The sequence below is a fragment of the Ciconia boyciana genome, chromosome 4, assembly GCF_034638445.1.
Source record: "Ciconia boyciana chromosome 4, ASM3463844v1, whole genome shotgun sequence".
NCBI classification, from domain to species: domain Eukaryota; kingdom Metazoa; phylum Chordata; class Aves; order Ciconiiformes; family Ciconiidae; genus Ciconia; species Ciconia boyciana.
Genome location: NC_132937.1, coordinates 22,679,724 through 22,703,858, shown reverse-complemented (window position 1 = coordinate 22,703,858; position 24,135 = coordinate 22,679,724). Strand labels below are relative to the sequence as shown.

Below are 24,135 nucleotides of genomic sequence, written 5' to 3'. Positions count from 1 at the left end.
ACCATCTTATTGAGGACCTTTGCATGCAGCTATAATACGAGACCATTGCCAGACAGGACACAAGGCTGGGCCAATTATGGTCCTGATGTATCTGCAGCATGCATTTCCTTTGCTCCTCTATACTTAGGTGTCATTCCTGCCTTACTGAAAGCTCCGTGGGCTTCTTTGGCTGTTGTCTTGTCACCAGTAGAGCTTCCCTGAAGCAGCACTTGGAGCAGATGCTGAATGGCTCAGATGGGGTCAAAAGCAGAACAGGCTAGTGTGAGGCTAGCACAAAGGTAGCAGCTTGCTCATTGAGCAGATTCATCTTCTTTGTTTAAATGATTTTAACATCATAAGGGGACAAAGTGTCTTGATGAAGTGACAAGGTGGACAAGAAAGGAGGGGCAAGATGTGATGTGGTTGGCAGGTCCAGACGAAAGGCCGTCCCGCATGCTGTTCAGACCAGTATAGTGGTGTCAAAAGGATCCTGGACCTGCTCCTCACATAGACACACAGACACACACATGAACGCACACACGTGCTGCTCCATGTGTTCCTCTTCTGACACAATGTCCAGGATTAGCTTAAGTGGAACTGGTGCAGCCAAATTCCCCAGTGCGTCAGGCTGACAGCACAGCTGTCTGTGTTCTGGGAGCTCTCCGCTGATACGGCTGAGCTAAATAAAGCTAATGCTGCTTTCCTCCACTCAAGCACAGAGCCAGGTAGATTACCTGTGGTGGATTGACCCTGGCTGGACACCAGGTGCCCACCAAAGCCCCTCTATCACTCCCCTCCTCAGCTGGACAGGGGAGAGAAAATGTAACGAAAGGTTCGTGGGTCGAGATAAGGACAGGGGGAGATCACTCACCAATTACCGTCACGGGCAAAACAGACTCGACTTGGGGAAATTTATTTCCAACCAAATCTTAATTATTACTTAATATTAATTATTATTAAGTAATAAATTAAGTATTTCTTATTTATTAATATTAATCATTACTTAGTTTATTACTAATCAAATCAGAGCAGGATAATGAGAAATAAAACCAAATCTTAAAAACACCTTCCCCCCACCCCTCCCTTCTTCCCGGGCTCAACTTCACTCCCGATTTCTCTACCTCCTCCCCCCAGCAGTGCAGGAGGACAGGGAATGGGGGTTGTGGTCAGTTCGTCACACGTTGTCTCTGCCCTCCGTCCTCCTCAGGGGAGGACTCCTCACACTCCTCCCCTGCTCCAGCGTGGGGTCCCTCCCACCAGACAGTCCTCCACGAACTTCTCCAGCGTGGGTCCTTCCCACGGGCTGCAGTTCTTCACGAACTGCTCCAGCGTGGGTCCCTTCCACGGGGTGCAGTCCTTCAGGAACAGACTGCTCCAGCGTGGGTCCCCCGTGGGGTCCCAGGTCCTGCCAGCAAACCTGCTCCAGCGTGGGCTCCTCTCTCCACGGGTCCACAGGTCCTGCCAGGAGCCTGCTCCAGCGCGGGCTTCCCACGGGGTCACAGCCTCCTTGGGGCATCCACCTGCTCCGGCGTGGGGTCCTCCATGGGCTGCAGTGGAGATCTGCTCCACCGTGGACCTCCGTGGGCTGCAGGGGCACAGCCTGCCTCACCATGGTCTGCACCAGGGGCGGCAGGGGAATCTCTGCTCCGGCACCGGGAACACCTCCTCCCCTCCTTCTTCACTGGCCTTGGTGTCTGCAGAGTTGTTCCTCTCACATATTCTCACTCCTCTCTCCGGCTGCAGTTGCTGTTGCAGTTTTTTTCCCCTTCTTAAATACGTTATCCCAGAGGCGCTACCACCGTCGCTGATGGGCTCAGCCTTGGCCAGCGGCAGGTCCATCTTGGAGCTGTCTGGCATTGGCTCCATTGGACATGGGGGAAGCTTCTAGCAGCTTCTCACAGAAGCCACCCCTGTAGCCCCTCTGCTACCAAAACCTTGCCATGCAAAACCAATACAATACCCAACACAGCAACCCTGCTAATGATCAGAGAGGATCTTCAGACTCCTAATTGAGCATACTTCTTAATGTCAAAGGCACATGCAGGCTGCTTCATGCCCTCCCAACCTCCTCTGCTCTATCCTGCTTCTTCAAGGAATGTCTGGAAAATTAGTGAAAAACCATCAGGAACCTGGATTTGGTTAAAGCTGTCACTGCCCCAGCTGTACCAGCCCTGCTGGTACTGCCTGTTGGCTCTGCAAGCCATCGTGTCTGTACCCACAGTGTGCTCAGGCACCCATAACTGTTTCATGGGAAGGGGGATGACAAACCACAAGTGTCAGTATTTCACTAGCTACAATGGTAAAAAGTAGAACAGCCTAGTGAAATGAAAGCTAAACAACTTATTTCAAATACTTGCAAATGCCATGTAAAGAGCATCATTGGAGCTCTGCTGTTATACTGCTCTTTTACTTGCCAGTAATTAGTGATTTCGCTGAAGTAGCTGGAGAGCAGCCTTGTTTCATTCTGGCTTCCCCATCTCCAAGTCTCTGTCCTTCACCTTGTACCTCTCCTGTATTAGCTTTTCATTGATCATCCAACAGCAAACTCACCAGACACGAAATAACCAGTGGCTGGAAATCGCAGTCTGTTTTTTCGTTTGTTCTTGTATGTCCCATTTTCTCTGTATTTGGCAGGAGCGCCTGTTAAGTCTTCCTCATTCTTCCGGTGCCCAGGAGCTCCCCAGAATTAGGCAATTTTGTAGGATCAGCATCAATTTTCCATCAAGCTGTGTTGCCTTCCTGGAAATTCATTGCACGTACTGGAACGCTGCAGGCAGCACAGGCAGTCACGGACATGGAAACCCTTTTCATAGCCAGTATCAGAAACCACCAAGTGCTGAGGACAAGCCATGCCTATCCCCTCGGGTGGGACCGTGTCCTCAATGTCCCAAGCGAAGCAGTGGCTTTGAGGCTGGGGGAGACCTGTGGGAACACAGGTCTCATCTAAGTCCAATGGGGAGTACTTGACTACCATATCAGAGAGTCTGGGATGACTCAGAAGGAAGGAGCATCTTAGCTTTTCATTCCTTCAGAATTGCCCAGGTGCATAGTTGCCAGGTTTCACACAAAGGTTAGCACAGTTGGGTCAGTGGAGGGTTGTAATCTTAGGATTCATGCTCATGTGGGTGCATTCATCAGTCAATATGGGGTAGACTGTAAAGAAAAATGCCATTTACTTATCAAGGCTAGGTAGTGGTTCCTTCTCTCACCTTGTCTTTACTGTGCTGGTTATGTGTCTGGTTGCAGATTCTATGAGAACGACTTTAATTTGTGAAATTACAGGGTTTTGTTAAAATGTTGGACCCTGAAAGTGACATCTTCAGAAGTACCTAAATCAGTCACATTTCTAAAAAGAACTCAGGTACTTAGAGTTTGGGAACCTGGCCTTCAAATAAACATCTGGGGGCAAAAATCAGATGAGCTGGAAGCCAGGGAAAGAGCTCACTACATAGAAATGGGGTTCACAAACTCCACCTGCTACACCAGGAGGAAGCACCACACAGAAAACAGGAACTGAAAACCTCCTTCAGCCATTCTGATGGACCTGATGGTTGGTGTGTGAGGCTGGAATTTATAGCCCAGAATTACTGCAAGAGATCGGCACCCAAAAGCTTCCTTGGGTGATGGTGGAAGTAACAGTAGTTCATAATACTTGTAAGGCTCAAATACTACATTTCCTTCCCTCAAAGCCTGACGTGACTCATGGACATCTCCACCACCTTCCAGGAGCTGGTCCTAACACACCAGGGCTGAGTAGGCCTCCCATTCTCCCTCGAAGCCATCGCATTTTGGCCACCAGGGACTCAGGACTCATAGCATCCAAGAGGCAGATGAACTGTTGATTCATGCTTAAGAAATTTGGCTGGGGACACAGGCATGGATGTTCCTACCGCACTTACATTGCATTGGGATTGTTCACTCCAAGCCACTAAATAAGCGAAAGAAGGGGTTGAATAGGAAATCTCGTATTGTTCAGACCCACATGTTGCAATAGGACTCAGTAATAGCATAGAAATAGTCATGGAGGGACCTACTGGAGGAAAAAGACACTTAGCGAAAGTCCAGATTCATCAGCCAAATGAGTAATCTGAGTTGGAGAAGAGCATTAGTGCTTGTACCAAGCAATCGATAGAAAGCAGAGAGCACCAGGCCATTTAAAAGGCTCAGGCAGGCCCTAACTGCCTTGACAGAAAACGAAACCTATAACCTTGTTTCTGAGTTAGGTGCCTTTTGTGAATTATACAGCCTCTTAAAGCATTGGCAGCTTGTCTCAGCGCTGTGTATTTGTGGTCAGTGCTGGAGCTTCTGGTGTAGGTGAGTGGAAGTTGGATTGTATTTAGGGTTGTAAATATTTGCATCCATAAAACCCTGCTTTATCCTTTTGTGTCTGAATAGCAAAATTCACGTGGCCTGCAAAATACCAGCCTTTTATTCTGGAGACAGAGATAACCAATGCATTTGCAAGTTCCAGTCCTGAAAAATTACTCTGATTTAAGGTTTTGACTTTGATCCTGTATCAGTCTCTTTATTGCTCATGCCAGAGATAGTTATTAATCCGATCCTTTTCCTGCCAGGTTCAATGAGCATTTATTCACCTCTGCTGTCAGCAGGAGCAGAGCTGGGCATGGTTTGTTTGTAGGAGTACGTACTCTTCTCTGCAGGTTCCTCAGCCACACTCATCACCACGATCTCTAAGCATCTCTGCTGCTTATTTGTCCCTCAAAAAAGGCAGCCTTGGACATGTGTCCCCCTGCTCTTGCCTGTATGGAAGGGACAGACTTGGCCCAACTTGCACTTGCACACCCTGGTAGGCATACCGCTTTTCCACAAGTGGGAAAAGGTGCTTTTCTCTCCAAGAGGAATAAAATCTGCAAGAGAAAAAATATATCGGCACATTTCACATGCTGCAGGGGAAGCAGAAGCAAAATGATTTCACTATTCAGGTTCCCCAGCAAGCATTCCTAAACCCCTATTATTCAGGCATGCCACAAAAATAGTTCCCAACATTTTCTCACGTTCTCTGGAGGACATTTTTAACTGGTCCCTTTCCTGCCTTACTGGCCCCATGCTCGGCTTTTCCCTAGAAGCCTTGCCTGACATTGCAGGATGAGACTGGGGCAATTAGCTCAACTTTTGCAGCTAACTGCTAACTCAACCCAACTGGTTTCCCACAAGAAACAAGGAAGGACTTTGAATCAGAAAATTTAATATCAGTTTATATGAAAACCCATCATCCATGGGCTCCTATCCCTGCTGGAGGCAGGACCGTATTAATACAGCACAGACATTGCATACCTGCAGAAGGTGGAGCTTTAGGACCTGAGTTCTAGTTGTGATACTGTGGTGAGAAGTTATTAAGAGAAATAGTCTCTCCTAAAGGAGAAGCTAATTTAAATCCCCTCTTGCACTGAATACATAAAGAAAGCTTGACATACTGTCCATGTTTTAAGGTACATTTCAGCAGCAAGTAGAACACGCTCTGAAATTTTAAGCAAATAGTATGCTCTTTAAAAATACAGCTGCAAAACGTTTCACTTTTTTTTTTTTAATAAAGAAAGCAAGCTCCCAAGAATCAATGTGAGATAAAAGAGAAGGACACACGGGGGACATCACAGATTGCCAGGAGAAGCAGGGAAGGCAGCAACACTTTCTGCTGTAGGATGTGTTAGTCTGGTGAGTTGCCGTCTAGGGAAACAGTAATAACTCAGGCCTGGTGTCAAGCTAGGCTGGACTAACACTAAATGATGGTGCTGCTTTGATGGAGACACTTTTCTATCCCCAGTGGGCCCCTCAACGGCAGCCTCAATAGGAGGGGAAGAGGTAGAAGGATAAATGTCCTTGTCCAGCACAAAGCACAGACAAGGGTCTTGGGTGTCACAGACAAGGTCTCTGCCCTTTCTCTGCCTCACCTGGGTCTCATCCAGAAGTTCCGTGACCATCTTAGTGTGGTGTTGTCAACAAGCTGCCTATGAGTCAAGGTACATTAGTTTTAGCCCCTGGTCACCTTGGAGGCAATGGGACACAGCTCATCCAGCCTTTGCAGTGTCCCTCCTTGGGAAATGGAGAGCTCTTGTCGTTTGCTATTAATTCTGCTATGTCTTTTACCGCTATCAAATCTGGGTTTCTGCAGCTCTATGGTGGCCAACCAGGCTGTTGCCCTAATTTTGCTTTTTCCCTTTGTATCCCATATGCAGAGAAGCAGAGGGAGCTGGCTCGGAAGGGCTCCCTGAAGAATGGCAACATGGGAAGCCCAGTTAATCAGCAACCCAAGAAGAACAACGTGATGGCACGAACAAGGTAAAGGACTGGAAAAGCACTCAGCTGTGCTCTAAGCTGCAATCCCTAATGGCCTTAGGATAGGCAAGGACGATGTTCATTGCCATTCGCCTCCTGCCAAACATGCTGCGAGAGCAGTGATGGCCCTTCCCAGAGCTGGCAGGCCCAAATGCTCTGTTCTGTGTTGCATCCCATCCCCTGGGGAGATGCAGGGACAGCTGAGCCCAGGAGCAGTGACAGTGCAGCCTGCAGGAGGCAGAGGCAGCCCAGCCTGGTCGAAATCAGGGGTTAGATACAGCTGTCTTGCACGTTCTGGGTAGCCTCATGTAACACATAATCCTGCCAGCGGGAGAGGTACAATGCTGCTTCATGTAACACAAACTGGTTTAGAGCTTAGTTCTGCCTTGGCTGCTTTTATTGCAGTAGTTCCCCTGTTCCTTTTTTATAATGACCCCTTCCCCATACTGACTGACTTAATGAAGGCTTGTAAATAATCCATCTATTTGTGCTTTGCTATATACCTCCTCCGCACTTTGAACAGCATGGTCATACTTTGCTGGAGCTCCTTTGGCACATCTCTGTGTGACAGTATAAGACAGGGCTACAAACCACTGTAAACAAAGACGTTCCTAGCTGAATACTTTCTTTTAGAGCATTTCTGTTTTTTCCATGCAAGTTTCAGTACACCAGTGTATTACTTATCTGCATTCAGGAGGCAGGAAACCTGCTGAGCCCATGGGATTGCAAGCTCTGCATGCTACTAGAAAGGTGGCAGTTTTTAGTGGAGGACCTCACTTAAAGTGACAGAAGAATCTGCATGAATGCTGGGTGTTTACTGATGAATGGGAAAGTTGCGTGGATTATCATATATTAAGTAGAACAGGAGCTGCAGGTCAGAGCCTGTCTGTATGCAATACATCCAACAGATGAGGTTCCTTGTTCACATTAATTCCCAAAACCCAAATTAGTAGTCATAAATCATGTCAGGATTTTGTCAAGTTTTATTTGTAAGCCCCTGCAATGTTGGTGGAGTATGCTGCATTGCTCCCTGCTCTGTGTTTGGTTGTTGAGACCATGTAAAGGAGCCAGGCCCTTCGTGGCAGCAAGAAATTCAGCAAATGCTCTCAGCTGGGTTTTCCATGCCCGCTGTTCCTCCTTGTCTTCCAAATACAAGCTGGAAAGACTTGGTTTCTTTGGGCAATAGGCTGCATGCTAGCTTCCCAAGCAGAATGGTAGCAGATTTGCTGCTTGAGAGATTTAGAAACACTGAAATTAGCAGAGGAAGATGGTAAGGGAGAGAAGATGGGATAATTACAGGTGCCTACCTGTAAAATTAGTGACTTCTGCTTGGAGAGGTTGTTGTTTCAGAGCTACCAATGGAAAGAAGAGTGATTTGAGTGAGGAAGAGCAGAGCAGTGACATCTATTGACAAAAGCTTTCGAACAGCCAGCTCGGTTTTATTCCATTTGTGGACATCTGAGCACTGTTCAGAGGACGTGGGGACCCCTCCACAGCTAAGCATAGCCTGCTGGCAGTAGACTTGCTTTTCTTAGTTACTTTTCACACAGCTTTTAGAAGCATCCCTTGGGATCTGCAAAACAGAGGTTTGCAGCCTATTGCTTCAGTAGCAGGTGTAGCCAAGCTCCGTTGTTCCCCTATGGCTGGGAGGTGTCTGGCACAGGGTCTCACCAGCCCAAGTCCCTTCATACCCCAGCTCCCTTGGCTTTCTGGGAATCAAGCTGGACCACAAGCACAGCCCTAGCAATACCTCAGAATTATTCGGTCTGTCTTGCCACAGACAGGGCCACCCCAGGAAGGCAGAAATGCCACAAGCTTGTTCAAGCAGCTCCTTTTCACAGTATAATGGTTGCAGTATAATGGGAGATACTCCACTGGGATACACTGCAAAATGTCCAGGTTATGGTTTAAGTCTGAACTGTTGGCTTCCTCTGGTCTCTGAAGGAGGAGAATAAGCTAAAGCCATTTCCCCCTTTTTAACAGATCTGCTGTTCTTATGTAATGTGCTTTCCTTTGTTCAAGCAAACCACATTGCCTCTCCTAGTCTCTACTCCATCTCCTCCTCCCTCCCCAAGGCTTCTGTTCTTCTGTATTATCTATATGAATTTCTGACATCCAGCCTCTAGTACCATGTTGCCTTCACCATTCAGTCTTCTCCTGAGGCAGGGGCACAGCCAGCCTTAGAGGTGAAAGGATCTGGATCCATAACACGCTCAGTCTCCCTTCGTAAGAGTAAATAAAATGTGAACAAGGTTGGGGTGATGCTGGCGCACTTGCTACAAGCACAGGCAGAGCCCACAACACCATCCGCACCACTTGGGCACAGCCAGATATTGCAGTCCACTCTGAGGATAACCTAAACTTGGATTTGTGTCATAACATATTTCATGTTAAATGAGCAAAAACACCAAGACGAGAAGCTCATACTGGGACAGCTGCGGATGAAAGCAGCTACGACTGCTACCCAGCTTTTTTCCAAGGACAGTGGGAAGCAAAAATAAGGACAATCGGGATGTGAGGCAAAGACTTAGATCAGGGGCAGAGACATTGTCACAGATTTTGTCTGTTGCAGAAAAATTGAAGTTCTGTGTTATTAAGAAAAAAGACATTTCTCAAGAAAAAGATGTAGTGATTCTTTTTTAATCAAGTAAATAGCACTACACTAGATCCCCTGATAGTGCTTTATTCACTCATGATATAGTAACAACCATCAGTGAGTATATATGGAGCAGTTCAGGGGAAGTACAGGCCTGTCAGTCTGACCTCAGTGCTGGGGAAGGTTATGGAGCAGATCCTCTTGAGTGCCATCGCACGACACGTACAGGACAACCAGGCGATCAGGCCCAGTCAGCACGGGTTTATGAAAGGCAGGTCCTGCTTGACCAACCTGATCTCCTTCTATGACCAGGTGACCCGTTTACTGGATGAGGTAAAGGCTGTGGATGTTGTCTACCTCGACTTTAGTAAAGTTTTTGACACCGTTTCCCACAGCATTCTCCTGGAGAAACTGGCTGCTCATGGCTTGGACGAGCGTTCGCTTCGCTGGGTAAAAAAATGGCTGGATGGCCGGGCCCCAAGAGTGGTGGTGAATGGAGTTAAATCCAGTCGGCGGCCGGTCACAAGTGGTGTTCCCCAGGGCTCTGTGCTGGGGACAGTTCTCTTTAATATCTTTATCAATGATCTGGACGAGGGGATTGAGTGCGCCCTCACTAAGTTTGCAAACAACACCAAGTCAGGCAGGAGTGTTGATCTGCTTGAGGGATCTGGACAGGCTGGATCGATGGGCTGGGGCCAATTGTGGGAGGTTCAACAAGGCCAAGTGCCGGGTCCTGCACTTGGGTTACAACAACCCCACGCAACGCTACAGGCTTGGGGAAGAGTGGCTGGAAAGCTGCCTGGTGGAAAAGGACCTGGGGGTGCTGGTCGACAGCCGGCTGAATATGAGCCAGCAGTGTGCCCAGGTGGCCAAGAAGGCCAAGAGCATCCTGGCTTGTATCAGAAATAGTGTGGCCAGCGGGAGCAGAGGAAGTGATCGTGCCCCTGTACTCGGCACTGGTGAGGCTGCACCTCGAATACTGTGTTCAGTTTTGGGCCCCTCACTACAAGAGAGACATTGAGGGGCTGGAGCGTGTCCAGAGAAGGGCAACGGAGCTGGTGAAGGGTCTGGAGCACAAGGCTGATGGGGAGCGGCTGAGGGACCTGGGGTTGTTTAGCCTGGAGAAAAGGAGGCTGAGGGGAGACCTTATCGCTCTCTACAACGACCTGAAAGGAGGTTGTAGAGAGGTGGGGGTCGGTCTCTTCTCCCAGGTAACAAGCAATAGGACGAGAGGAAATGGCCTCAAGTTGGTGCCAGGGGAGGTTTAGATTGGATATTAGGAAAAATGTCTTCACCAAAAGGGTTGTCAAGCACTGGAACAGGCTGCCCAGGGAAGTGGTGGAGTCCCCATCCCTGGAGGTATTTAAAAGATGTGTAGATGTGGTGCTTAGGGACATGGTGTAGTGGTGGACTTGGCCATGTTAGGTTAATGGTTGGACTTGATGATCTTAAAGGTCTTTTCTAACCTAAACAATTCTATGATTCTGTGACTTGAAAACTGGAGGGCAAGAATGGAAGTCAGTACTTCTGATACCTGTATGGGCAAGCTGCTGCTGCCAGATCACAGCTTCAGTTCCAGACATCTTTGCTTCTTGACTTCCTTCCTACATGCTTCAGGAGCAAAAGGACTGTCCCAGTGCTATGAGAAGGGGTACTGAATTTTGCAAGTGGGTCCCATTTTCTCCAGTCCCCTGATGCAGCAGGTTGGAAATTCTGCATCAGTTTTAAAATTAATAAAATTTTTTTAATCTTGTGTTTCAGTGAACAAGTAAGAAAATACAACTAGTCGTGAACCTATGTATGTGCTTTGTGATAACATTTGATATATTCTACTCTCCCTGAGCCTGCCCATCTTCAGTGCCTGGCAGGCCTTTGTGTTTCTAAAATTGTAATGGCTTCCTGAAATTTTCTGAGTAGAAGGAGAGAAACATTTCAGGTACTTAGAGAGCAGTTGAAGCATGGATGAGATGGATTATCATCTTTAGATTTATATTTCTCAGACTCCTAGTGAAGCATCATTGTGCATCCTTGTGTGTTGTTAAAGACCAGTTCTTCATTTGGGACAAAACCTGAGTTAACCCACTGAACAAGATTTTCATCACTCTTACAGTTCCCACCTGCCGAACATAGAATCTTATTACATTTGCTCGGTTTGGTTGATCTTATTTTAAATATAAATCAAAGTCTTTGTGCAGTTTTGTGGATGAAAGAGCTCTGTTGTGAACTAGATACCATTGTATTAATGCATTTTCCTTATCCTAGAAGCTCTGAAGCCTGTATTCCATTTCACAAACTCTCTCAGGCTGTTAAAGGTGCAAAGTCATCATCAGCCTTTGTAACACTTCTGAAGTGAAAGTCATTATAAAATAATGGGATTTTAAAAGTGCTAGTCTGACTGGGCTCTTACGCTGCACCCACCAGCTCATATTTCTCATATTACTAAATTTAGGACTAAGACCTCAGAATTGTTGTGTTGGGAGGGGCTGGGTAGGGACTCAGGCAGAAGGACCACATCCCTGATTTCCAATAGTAGAACAGTAGGAGCACTGAGCCTCTGCCTTCCCCTAGCCTCCTCCTGTTTACTTACTGCTAGTGTCATGCACTCATTGCTAGGAAAAAAAAGCAACACAAAAATGAGCAATCATCTGATATGACAAGCAGTGCTAGCCGAACAGGTTCACCAGAATGAAGTGTGGAGTGTCCCAATGTTTTTTTCTTCCAGGGAGGAGCATGTTCCCAGGGCATGTCCAGCGTTCCTCCCTCTGAAACTGCTCTAAGCTACCCAGAGGCACAGCTCACTTCCTCTGAATTGCACCCATTTAAATGTCTTCACTGATAAGGGAGCGCTTGCAAGGAAGTGAAACGGGGAGAGCCTATCATATAGCTTTGCCCTAGACTATGTGTAGTACTGATTTTTACTGTGTGGTTAACAGACAACATTTAATTATTTCAGGCTCGTCGTTCCCAATAAGGGCTATTCGTCATTAGACCAGAGTCCAGATGAAAAGCCACTGGTAGCCCTGGATACGGACAGGTATGCAAAGTGTTAACAAGATGATATACATTACGGTGCAGGCGAGTTTTCATGCCAGAGTACAGCACTGAAGCTAACTCCTGCTGAAACGGCTCTCGCAGGCCACTCGCACTCTTCCTTGCTGTGCCCTTTGGCATATGCCGTAACTGGTCTGTGTGTGTAGACAGGTAGGAAGAGACATGAGTAAAGAGCACAGTGATGGAAAGATCTGAGGGTCACAGATGAAAGTTACTCTCCAGGCTCCCTTGATGTAACTTCTCTGTGCCTCAAGGACAGCTTCATGGCACAAGAAAGATAGGGCTAACCAGGGAATGCAGGTCTCTCTAACTGTTTCCTTCTTTGCTATATCTTGTCCTTCCCTGCAGTGATGATGACTTTGACATGTCCAGATATTCCTCTTCAGGATACTCATCAGCTGAGGTGAGTTATACTCTCTCCTGCCATCCTTGCCATGAATGCTAATAGTAGATCAGCCAGAAACAGCTTAGAGTAGCCTTGTACTGTCAGAAATGGCTACACAATGAATTTATCAGTAGTTTAGACTCTGTGAGCCTGGAAGGGGCCATGGCAGAAACTGTGTCATGTTTCTTTCTTCCCTGGTGATCCAGTTGGCTTCGTCCCCGCACTGCTGTGGCACAGAGATCTGCCCGTCGGCCGTTTTCACAGCTACCTTTGGCTTCACTCTAGCTTTTCCCAGTTCTGTGTAGTCCTGCAGTGTTGGCCCATGTGGTGCAAAAGCATCAACTTGTCTGTCACGCCAGCTCAGCAACTGTACGCTTGCCAAGGACACAAATAAAGGATCTAAGGGTGTGCTGTGATTTCCAGTTTTTGGGGCAGTCACGATCACCCAGTCTGTGTTTACTTGGAGCAGGCAGAAATTCCAGGGAGGACTTGCAGATATGAACTCTTGCCTTTTCAAAGAGAAAAGGCAGGAAGCTCAGGCTTGTTAATGCCTCTGCATTGTTTCTGAATATATTCCCAAGCTCTCTCCTGAATTAGTTGCTCAGCCTCTGGCTGCTGCTTCTGCAGGATCTGATTTTACAGCCAGGGTGCTGAGCAGCCATTCTGCACACAACAGAGTCCTGTTCCCCTGCTGGGAACTCTTCCCCTTTGTATCCCTTCCTTGGGCAAAATATGTCTGAAACACAGAGAAACAGCCAAGAGCAGGGATGAAATCAAATTATCTGGGCCACCCCTGGGTCCTGATGAAGTGCTGTCCACCCAGATCTGGTTAGACAGCACTTGAATCTGAGATTACAAAGAGCCAAAAGGCTTTACCACCTCTCAACTGCTATAGTGTGCCCCAGACTGAAAGGAGGGACTGCCTAGCTCCCAGTTGGTTTATTAACATTATTATTACATTACTTTAAACGAGGACTTGACTTCATGGAAAGATTATTCCAGAATAAAATGGTGTATCAACTTGCTACTCTGCAATATCTCACTCTAGATATTCCTATTCTGGAAGAACCTAGTACAGAAGGCAGCCATCTCCTGTGGTCAAAAACTGGGACTTTTTCATTGGTGGGGCAGCTGCTAATGATGGGGAAATATATTCCAGAGTAAGGGACCTCCTTCATCTTCCGACCATCAGAAGTAAGAAGTCTCAAGTGTTTGACTGTTTGTCTCTTTGTCTGTAGCAGATCAACCAAGACTTGAACATCCAGCTGCTAAAGGATGGGTACCGGTTAGATGAGATCCCAGATGATGAGGACCTCGACCTAATCCCCCCTAAATCGGTCAACCCTACCTGCATGTGTTGCCAAGCCACCTCCTCCACCGCCTGTCACATCCAGTAGTGAGGCCGGCAGGCTGTGATCAGTGCTTTCCACTATAACTGTAAAACTTAACAGCCATTGCTTCCTCCTATGGTAGGACATGCACCTCTTTGTGTTCATGGAGCCAGGAGAAACCAAAAAATTCATTTTATGATTGGTTGATGAGTTATTTTAAACTATGGTTAAACAAAAGAGAAGTTGCTCAAAGTGCCAGGCAGTGCCTGGCAGAACTGACTGGTCTGGAGAGCGAATGCAGAGGGGTCCAGAGATACCTCCTTGGTTTGTGTAGGCACTTGGGGATGTTTTGTAAGGTGTCTGTTCCAGAATGGGAAGGGTCAGATGGGGCTGCAGGTAATCCTGCCCACCGAAACCAATCCATCTGCAAGATCAGGGGTGAGTCTGAGGTGTCAGGGGGTTTTACCGGTGAGAGGAGGTCAGTTCTTAATTCATTCACTAAACCTGTTTTATTTGCATAACCAAAATGATACTGTAACTGGGGCACAGGAATGGGAATGGAGCAGGGCATCCTTTCTTATGGCAAGGCTAGCCAGGACTAGCATGACACAATTCATTCACTTGCGAAGAGGACAAATAGGTGGCATTTCCCTGTGAGTCAGTACTAGCTAGAGCTGTCGTGTCACATATCTAATGCAATGTACCCTTAGCTCCACATTGAATTATCACCAAACACATTAGATTCAATCTGCAATCCATCCATGCTCTTCAGGGATTCAGTCCTTGCCCAAGAATACCATACTCCTGAGTTCAGTCCAGTCACGTATACTGACTTCAGCCTATACTTAATTCCCATGAGACCCATCTGCTTCCAAAAATCTTAAACTTTCTTCAACTAAGAAAAAATGAGTCCTACATGAGACAGGACTAGAGCTGTACAGTCTGAAGATCAGTGCCAGAAAAGCTAGTTGAAGAAAGCACATTTTTACAGTGCTCGACTGTTGATATTCCCTTGACACTGCGTCTCTTGGTGCCTGTGGGAGAGATTTGTTAATGCTGAAGGCATCTATGTGGTGGTGTCAGACTTTAGGGGAGTTTTCAGCAACAGCAGGATTATGAACAGCTTCAGCTGAAAAAAAACCCATGAGAGGAAACTACTGTTTATCACATCTTTGCCCACTTGTGAACCAGGCTTGGTCTGTGTTAGAGCTTGTCCCATGTCAGGAACAATTGTGTTTACTTGGTGCTGGAATAGTCAGGAAACCTGGCGTTACATTAGGTTGCTGAACTGAGTTGCCAGTTCACCAGCAAATTGTTTTGAATGCAAAATCATTTCTGGAATTAGGAAACGTGTCCTCTCCCTGGCCAGTTGTACGCTGCTGGCTTCAGCATATGCAGGGCTTAGGCGAGGGATGGACTGGCATCTTTCTTGGTGTGAAATCTTTTGCCACAGGCACGACTGTGTGTTTTTCTGCCCTGCCAGGAGGAAGAACTGCTTGCCTTGGGTCATCACTTGCTGTGTAGTCAGGGGAAGGGAATAAGCGAGGGCAATTCTGAGCTTCCCATCAGAATTCCTGAGTCATGAGGCAGAGCCTGAGCTCCACCCCGACAGACAGATCCCCCATCTGAAATCTGCATGAAGTGAGCTGAGTCTTTAAGAAGTCCTCTTCATAATTAGGAGGAAATTTATTTAACATCCTGGGATTTCACTCTGTGCAGTGCAAAGCACGACACCATCCACAGCGTGAGGAGAAGAGGAGGCACACAAGATTCCTGGGCTTTATTATTCACCAGTTGGTATGGGCAACTGTTAAAGCTATGTTTGCCCCCCCTCCCTAAAACAGCGCACTGATACCCTGGCTCCAGGCCATAGAAAGATGACTGAGTGATGTTGTTTTCTGAGCATCCCTGCCTCCTTCTGCAGAAGCACTGGTTAACTTGCCGGCTCCTCTAGGAAGCGTGCTCCTCAAGTGAATTCCTCTCTCTTTCTCACCAGCTGGTAATGCTGAGGGGAATATTTCCAAAATGTTTCTAAAGAAGCACAAAGCATCAGGTCTCCAGTTCTTCGCTTCCTCCTTGCTGTGCCTGCTTTCCTCTCCAGTGCTAGCTCAGGTTGAGGTTAGCAAGTTGTCTAGAGGTGGGAGAAGAGCTCTAACAACACTGTGTAGAGAGAAAAGATAAAAAGGAAAAAGCATTCCTTAAGGAATCTTTTTTTTTAATGGGGAATGTAGTCAAAACCTAACAGAAACACCATGGTCAAACCAAATCCTATAGGACATGGCTGAATCTTTAAATCTTCACTCTTCTAAAGAGAGACTTCGCAGTTCAGCATTGGTACTGTGCAACATCTTCATCGCGTTTATCCGCCTGGGTCAGTCTCTGTGCCTTCCATCCAGGCTGCACACGTTCAGCCTTTCCCACAGCCCTTGCTCAGGAGCTCGGAGCGTTTCAGTGTGCCTGCTAGAGCAACAAGCCATCTGTTTACATGGGTCAGCCATGGAGGACTGCAGGTCTCACAGGTCTCCATCATGCTGCCATCTTGTTTGGTCTAAGACAGAATGAGACTTGATGACACTGTATCTCCCAGGGTAAATGCCCTCCCTCTGAAGGACAGACCTTCCCTGATAACCGCTGCCCCATGGCACCATGACCAAGTCCTTTTATTGCCCCTATTGCTGGTTTTTGCCTGCCATGTGCCCTGAGGCACTCCTCAACTCTGCAACCCTGCAACTGCCCTTAGCCCTCTGCACTGTGTGATGTGCATCTGCTTCTAGCACAACCCTTTAGGGAGGGAGGGAGGTGAATTTAACTGTTACACCCAGTGCTTCCTCCAAATACAGACTGAAGTACAAGCCAAGTGTTTTTCCCTGCGCACAGGAGTTGGTTGCACATGGTTTGGCATGACAGTACAGGACCATAAAATGGCAATTTTTTGGCTTCTCCTCTCTATGCTTTGTGTTCATATATTTTATTAGGGGAATAAAGTAGAAAGGGTGGGGAAAAGTAGTTACCTGTGTAGGCTCATTATCAGGAAGGCAGAATGGATTAAGGCAATGCACATGTGGCTATCAGAAAATTGAACACTAACCCTTCTGAACTGCAGCCGCTTAAGCAGGTTATGACCATGTGGCATGTTTGTTGGCTCGTTATGGAATATGGTGGACAGCCCATCAGTATGTATTAACTGCAGATTGGGCTGGCTCCTCCTATCTGGTCTCATGTTCAGACCTTTGCTTCAGTCAGAAGGTTTTCCTTGTGCCCTCGTTGAAGGTTATGCTGTGGTGACTTCCTGAGAAGGTGTATAGATACATGTCCGTTCTGGCACTGCTCTCCTAGACCAGTCTCTGCCGCCATGGCCTGGAGAAGGCAAAAGCAAAGAGCACGGACCCTGGCTCTCCGTTGCAGCATTATAAAGCCCTAAAATCTGCAGAGCTGCTGGACATTCTCCTAAATGCAGATTGCATGCAAGAAAGCAAATCATTCCTTGTTCCAGTCTTTGCACCAAACCAGATGGTCTTCTCAGGCCCCATTTTCAGTCTGAAGTTGTACAGAATACCAAGGGGAGGAGCACCATGGAGTATGAAAGGCTGCATCACTAGCCATCTAAATTACCATGCAAATAGGATTTAAGGATATTGATGCTGGTGCCTCCACAAAGGAATTTGCATTTGATGCCTCCTATAGCCAGACTGGCTTTTTGTTAGGATTTTATGTAATTTTAGTCACCAAATTACCTGAGTTTAAGCAACTCCTTTCCTTTTATCAGATGTTAATTTTGCCCTTTACTGTGAGCTGGCTTTGAACTCCAGCGTCTCAGCACTCAACTCTGTCTCTCCAGTCTGCAAACTCCCCATTTCCAGATGTCTGTGTGAGGAGGAATATCCTCCTAGTGTTGAGGAAGGTCTTTAGATAGCATGGCCTAGTCTGCTTTTCTGGTGGTTGTATAATAATAAACTTTGGCTGAAAGGAGGCTGATGTCCAGGCGACCATCCCGAAGGCTCATTTGATGTCTTATCAGACACATCTTGAAGCCAGTCCTTGGAAGAGCCACTGGATCATGTCTGACGTTGCTGCATGTCTGCTCCCAACATATACGCTTGGCCATTGGGTCTCCTATGCTGTTCTGGATGTCTTGCCTGCAGATGCCTCATGACTGCAAAAGCAGGCAGCCAAGCCTGCTGCATGGACTTGGAAAGGAACTTCAGGACGCTCCCCCGTGGACAGGATGGACTCAGCTGCTTCTGGTTTGTCTCTCCAGCTCCTTTCCCAAAAGGAGGCACCCTCTCTGCCAGCTGTGTGCTGGCTGACACATTGTTCTGCAATCCTGAGCAAAATCCTTTCCTCTCCATGCAGAGTCTGTCCTCGGGCTGGCCTGCAAGCTGTACGATGGCATGCAGGAGGCTTGAAAAGTACAGCGCCCTGTATGTGACTCAACAGAAACATGAAGATGCTTTTGAAGAAAGGAAGGACCCAGCTGAGCACCAGATGGAATGACAGGAAAAGGAAAACAAGCAGTAACTAGAAAGGTTGCCAAATGCTGTCTTGGCCTAGGGCAGATCCCAGTTGTCCGAGTTAATCTATCTCAGTACAGTGCTGATACCAGCAGGGAGCAAAGCTCGCTTTCAGGTGCACACACCAGAAACACCATGTCCCCAAGCTGGCACTGCAGCCAAATACTACTGTGGAGAGTCTGCTGGACTTAGAGCACAGAAATGAGATCTGGGGTCCCTTGCTGCTCTTGGCACGTGGTACACATTTGCTCCAACCTCAGGCAAGTCACATCCCCTCTTGATGTCCATTCCCTTCTGCAGTGCAGGGGAGAAACCTGCCTTTCCAAGATGCTACCGCCACCCTGCATGGATGTTGCCAAGTGTGTGGCGGGCACCACTGATAGGATAGCCCTTCAAGCAAGATGCAAAAAGCATGCTGTAGGAATTTTATGCATATTTTCAAAGTACTACTCTGCTTTCCCTCTGTTCACCAGCTTCTGATGTTGCTTGCATATGCCAGAGAGCTGCAGGGTGGAGGTTAGAGAGATTAAACAGCTTTGGGGGAAGATGTTTGGTGAGGATGTGTTTCCCAGTTACTTGGCAGCTGGCTCTCGCACAACTGGCTTCTCAATCTGCATGCTGCCACAGGGAACATGCGAGAAGGTTTGGCGGCCCAACAGCACCATCCCCTGCTAGTAGAGTTAAGGAACTTAGGAGTGCAACTGGGATAGTGAGTACTGATGGGAGGGAAGAGAGCACTGAAGGGTTCATTTGGAATATTCCCACAGCAGTTTCATGCTGTTACTTTTAGCATCCATATAATGATTTGAGCGTATAAACTGGCAGTTTTGCCTAGGCACTTCTTTTACTTTTCTGTTCTCCCTTCAAGCTCACATGGGGTATTGGCCACGCTTACCTCAAATGAAGTAGGCTTTGTCACCTGGCTGCTGCTTGGCTCAGCAAGCACAGGCTGCATGTGCCACCATGAATATACCCTGGCTTTGACCTCTACCACTCTTCAGAGCCGACTCTTCACATCACCCTCCTATTTCTACTTCTCATGTCTCAGAAGAAACATCTGCATAGATGGGCAGTGCCACAGGGCAAGCTGGACTAGGTTGAGCCTAAGAGGAAAGCATGGGAAGGTCTTCATTTTAAGGTGCTTTTCACCTCCAGGAGAACATTGCATCTTTGTCGCTTCCTTTCAAGGCTTTCCTGTGAGAGGGATTGTTCCAAACCTTGACCCACATCTCATCAGACAAACCTGCCTGTCTTACAGACCCACACAAGCCCTGAAGCAGAAGGGCCAGCAATTTAGCGTAGAGGAAGAGTTTGTGAGCTGGGATTACCTACAGAAGATTAACGCAGGTTTCTCACAGGGACTGGCATCTGTATTTTATAACTCCCTGTATTATGCACTTAAGCTGCTGCATTGCTTCCAGAAAATTACAGCTACAGCCCCTCCTTTCCCTCCCTTGACATTGGTGGCAGTCCCAGGATCGCAGCAGCTAAATGCTGCCTGGCTGAGCACTGCTTTGACAGCTTGCTCGGGAGGCAAAGGCTGGGGACTAATTGAGATTACGTGGAGCAGAGCACCGTGGCCAATGCAACCATGCAGCAAGCCATGTCGCAGAGCAGCACGGACACCAGCAGGAGAGGTTGCAGCTTTCCCTGGCACCTTTGCAGAGCAGCTCTTCCCATTGCTTCCCAGACAGACTTGCCACTGCTGGTAGCTCCAAGCCCTGTTGTGCCTGGTCGGTGGAGCCATTTCCATAGTAACAAATGGTGATACAGGTGGTGGGATTGCATTGGTGAGTGGAAGGTACAAAAGAAGCCTCATTAAAATCTCTCAGATGTGTCACTGGAAACCAGCACAGCAGGCACCAGGAAAAGAAAAGGCCACGGAAAGGCCATGGAAAGGCCATGCTGAGATAAGTCCCATTACCTGCCGAGATGTTTGCCCTCCTGCAGCAGCATTTCTCCCCTAGTTGCCCATCCAGCTGCCCCAGGTGAGCTCAATGGGAAGCACCACTCCACCCAGGCTGTCTTCTTGCTTCTGCACCCCAAAAAAGCTGCGACTCCATTTGTTACCCACTTTCCTTGAGCCCACATGATTTGGGAGACAGAGTTTGTTGGGAGATGTAATACAGATCCACAGAGAGAGCTGGAAAACTTGGACAAGCTCTCTTCGCAACAGCCCGTCTGGTTTTTATCACCTTCATCTCCATCCCCAGCTCACAGATTTCTTTGCTTAGTCTCTTTGCACGGAAAAGCTGCAGTAACAGCTGTGTTTGGCTTGTAGCTGCCTCTGTCCTGAGATAAACCAAAGGCAAATGTCAGACCAGTGAGAGATCCAGCAACCATGATGGTGGGTAAGCCAGAGAGCAGGCTGGGATTTCTCTTCACCCACCTGAAGGCTGTGGGGCTGAGGGTTTGCCAGGCTAGTGTAAAACCTTGGTGTGATACAGCAAGCTGAGCCGGCCACCTTAACCCTCCCAGTCTCAGGACTGCAGGAGGTCTGGGACCCAAGTGCCAGGTCCCACGCCTGCCAGCCCATGTGCTCCTGGTGCGGGCTGGAGACCTGCAGCAGAGGTGCGGGTGGGATGCCTGTCGGCTGTGCTCTTGCTGTGCTGGTGCAGGACACTGTAGGACACGCTGGTAGGGCTGTAGCTGTGCAGGGAGAAAGACTTGCAGAGGATGAAATCTTTGCAGGGGAGAAAATTCAGGAAGTAGGTTTTTTGCCCCCCCTTTTTGCACATTTTTAACCATTTTTACTCCTTCCATAGAGGTTATTGAACATTCAGTTTAATAAAGGAAATGAGCCACCATTAAATAGCTTTCTGAAGGGTCTGAAAGCAGGCGCTACTTGCACGCAGAGATGGTCTGTGCCTAACATGCAACTTCCAGACCTCATTGTACATTCTGTAGCTGAATCACCCTGTGCGCTGTGCGGGAACTGGGGTGGGAGAGTCAGCGCTGGCCATCATGCTGAACAGCCACGGCTTCCCAAACTGAAGAAGAATCCGACCAGGAAGTGGGGGAAGGAGCAGCAACGGTAGAAAGATAGCTAGTTGTCACAGGTAATCTTCGGTATCCGTGTCCAGTGGTTAGTCCTAGAATTGCAAGCCTTGTTATATTGCACATGTCCTCCTTCCACTCCTCTTTTCTCAAAGCAGCCATCGCCTTTCCTCCCCCTCACCCCACGCACTAGTGATAAGCATCAGAGGCAGTTGCACCAAAGTGACTCTCAGCCCAGTTCTGCATCCCCCTCTCCCACCTGAACCCAAGGCAGCCCGGACAGTTGTTAGCCATCACAAGTCTAGTAACTCGACTTGGGTTTCTTTCCTTGTGTACCATAGCTTCCTCCGCATGCACTCTAGCAGGGCAGTACAGGAGGCTCTGACCTTGTCCCAAGAAGCTTCTTTGCCCCCTGGCAGCACCTTGCAGACATGCACCTTACTAGGAATGTACTGGGTTGATGCTGGTGAGATCTAGCGCTGCCGATCTTGTGTAGGCGGCAGCTGATGGGGATCTGCTGGGGGAAGCTGGCAGAAAGTGGCTACTGTCCCTTTTCTTTTCTTTTTTGAGGGAGAGGGGGATTTTTTTGGCATTATGATTATTGTCCACCTTCCAGTGGCCAAGTTCTGGGCTGCATTAATAATTGGGGTTCATTGGCTGTCCGGGCAGGTATGGAGCTTCGCACCAACCTTAATGGCAAACATTGTGGCTGTATCCAGAGCCTGGATACAGGCTGGGTTTCTCCCATGCTGGCAAAGTGCTTTCAGCAGGCTCCAGATAGACATTTCTGGCAGACAGGGAAACAACACTCCTCCGAGTCCAGATCAAATCTGCACTTGCATTTTGTGTCCTCAGCTTGGAAAAACCTCAACCCAAGCAAATGCTTCCCAGGTCTCCTTTCCCCCTGTGGTGCCTGGCACCCCAGGGGAAGGGGTGGCGGAAGGCATTTCAGGATCACCAAAAGCAAGATCCTTTTTGGATGTATTTAATGGAAATATCTTTCAGGAGGAGACACCTCCTGACCTTTGCATTAATCTCAAGAGCAGCAGATGAATTTCCAGCTGTCCTTGCATATAGTGAAACATAGCTGAAACAGCCAAATGCAAAGTAGAGTTAAATGTAGGGTTTGACCTGAATAACCTTTTAATTAGGAAGATAAATTTGTTGTAGCTTGACCTTAGTCCATGTTAGGAACCTGCTAATCATTTGACACGCAGAGTGTATTAATGCTGCACTTAACTTGGCCATTGGTTTTATTATCTGGTTTTGGGAGTTTTTTCACTCCCAAAGCATCAATCTGCATCTTGTATGGGTTTTCTTTTCTTTCTTTTTTTCTCATTCAGAACATGTAGCACACTGTTGTACTTCTGTTCCTGTCTGCGTAGAGTATTGCCTTAAACAGATCAGTTGTGTTGTGGTTTGTTTTCGGTTTTCTTTTTTCTACCATCAGTTTTATGCATTAATTTATTTAAAAATGTGGGGTTTTTTTCAAAACCATGAAACATGTATAATATTTTTTTTAACATTTCCATTGCAGTATTTATCATTGTTACTGGTTGTGTGTAGTGTAACAAAATTAATGATATTAAAAAGCATACATATGAAAACCAGCCTGCCAGCCTTTCTTATTGGAGTGAACCGGGGTGAGAGGGTACGAACTGCACGATCTCCTCTGAGCCCCCCGCAATCACAGATACCGAAATCAGGGAGTGCCAGCCTTCACGCCATGGCCAATACCAGCCTGCTTGGGCCTGGTAGAAGCGGCTGGTGTGGGTCTGTGCTGTATGGCACAGGTAAACTCACTGGGGCTGGTCAGCCCCCAGCCAGCATTTGGGAAACGCTTTTCCCCGGGGCAGTGGGGAAAGCGTGCGGGCTGAACCCAGCCCCTGCATCTGGGCTACAAGAGCAGCAGAAAGAAGTCCTGCATCTCTATGACACCGATGGGTGAAATAACCTTTTCTCCAGCATTGCAGCCGTTTCTGCCCCTCAAAGCTGTTGACACGAGAGCCAAGGACTGATTTTAAAGTCCAATGCCAGCAGCTGGAAACCCCAGGGACTGCCGGGGACATGCGACAGCCGTGGGGGGCCAGTGGCTCATGCTAGCAGCTGGTCCAGTGCAGAATTAGTCCTCCCCCAACCGAGAGGCTTGGACTCCATCTCTCTGCAGAGCGGTGCTCCCCAGATCTGTGCCATGGGGTGCTCCAGGGCCCTGGAGCTGAGGGCAGGCGGTAGGCACCCGGTGCCCACCCTTCCCTCCCAGCCTCCCCCTCCGTCCCAGGAGGGGACCGGGCTGATGGAGAGCCGAAGCCTGGCTCAACAGAGACCAGTGGGATGTGAAAACCAATTGCAGCTTGTTTTCTTCATTTCATCTGCATTAATCACATCTGCCTGGAGGCATTCGGATGCCCCAGGCTGCCCAGCCCCACCATCGCCCGCAGCAAACAGAGCAGGGCTCTGCAGCCCTTCAGGTGGGTGGGTTGGCATCCACCCTGCCAAGATGGACATGGGTCTTCACCGGTCATCTCCAAAAACGTGGCAGCAGAGAGGCCAGAGCCAGGAGCAGAGCAGGGCTCCGAGTTGGCACTGTGTGACAAACCAGGCCAGAGCAGGGTTTCTGCAGGGGCAGGGATTTCTGCTCGACTCCCCAGCTCAGGGAAAAGCAAACCCAGTTCATGCAAACCCCTCCCTGGCATAACCCAGCTGCCTCTCTGCACCGGGATGGACGAGGATCGCTCGCTCTGACTGTAGAGCCCGTCGCTCAGGACAGAAGAGCACACAAGCCACAGAGGATCACCTAAATCCAGCTTTTTAATTAAAAAGGGGAGACAGCAGGCGATAATTCCCCCGGCTACCCCAGGAGGCTGGGACAGCAGTGCCTGGCGCTGTGCCCCGGGCATTGGCTGCACTGGTGTGGTGGTGTGTGCACGCAGCTGGGTTGCTGCAGGATTTCCAAGGAAATATGGGAGAGAGGGGCTGGACAAGCCACAATCA

The 24,135-nt window shown here is 48.2% G+C and overlaps 1 protein-coding gene across 3 annotated transcripts in view; it reads left to right on the top strand.

Moving 5' to 3' along the window:
* Window positions 1-22,719, top strand: part of FAM219A (family with sequence similarity 219 member A) — a 104,138-nt gene extending 81,419 nt beyond the window's left edge. For 2 of the 3 annotated variants that reach the window (XM_072858844.1, XM_072858842.1), the window contains exons 3-6: window positions 6,174-6,276; window positions 11,823-11,903; window positions 12,269-12,323; window positions 13,544-22,719. In XM_072858844.1, the coding sequence (XP_072714945.1) occupies window positions 6,174-6,276; window positions 11,823-11,903; window positions 12,269-12,323; window positions 13,544-13,702 (398 nt within the window). In that variant the 3' untranslated portion in view covers window positions 13,703-22,719. The remainder of the gene's footprint in view (window positions 1-6,173; window positions 6,277-11,822; window positions 11,904-12,268; window positions 12,324-13,543) is intronic. The other variant, XM_072858843.1, reaches the window with a different exon arrangement.
* The last annotated feature ends 1,416 nt before the right edge of the window (window positions 22,720-24,135 follow it).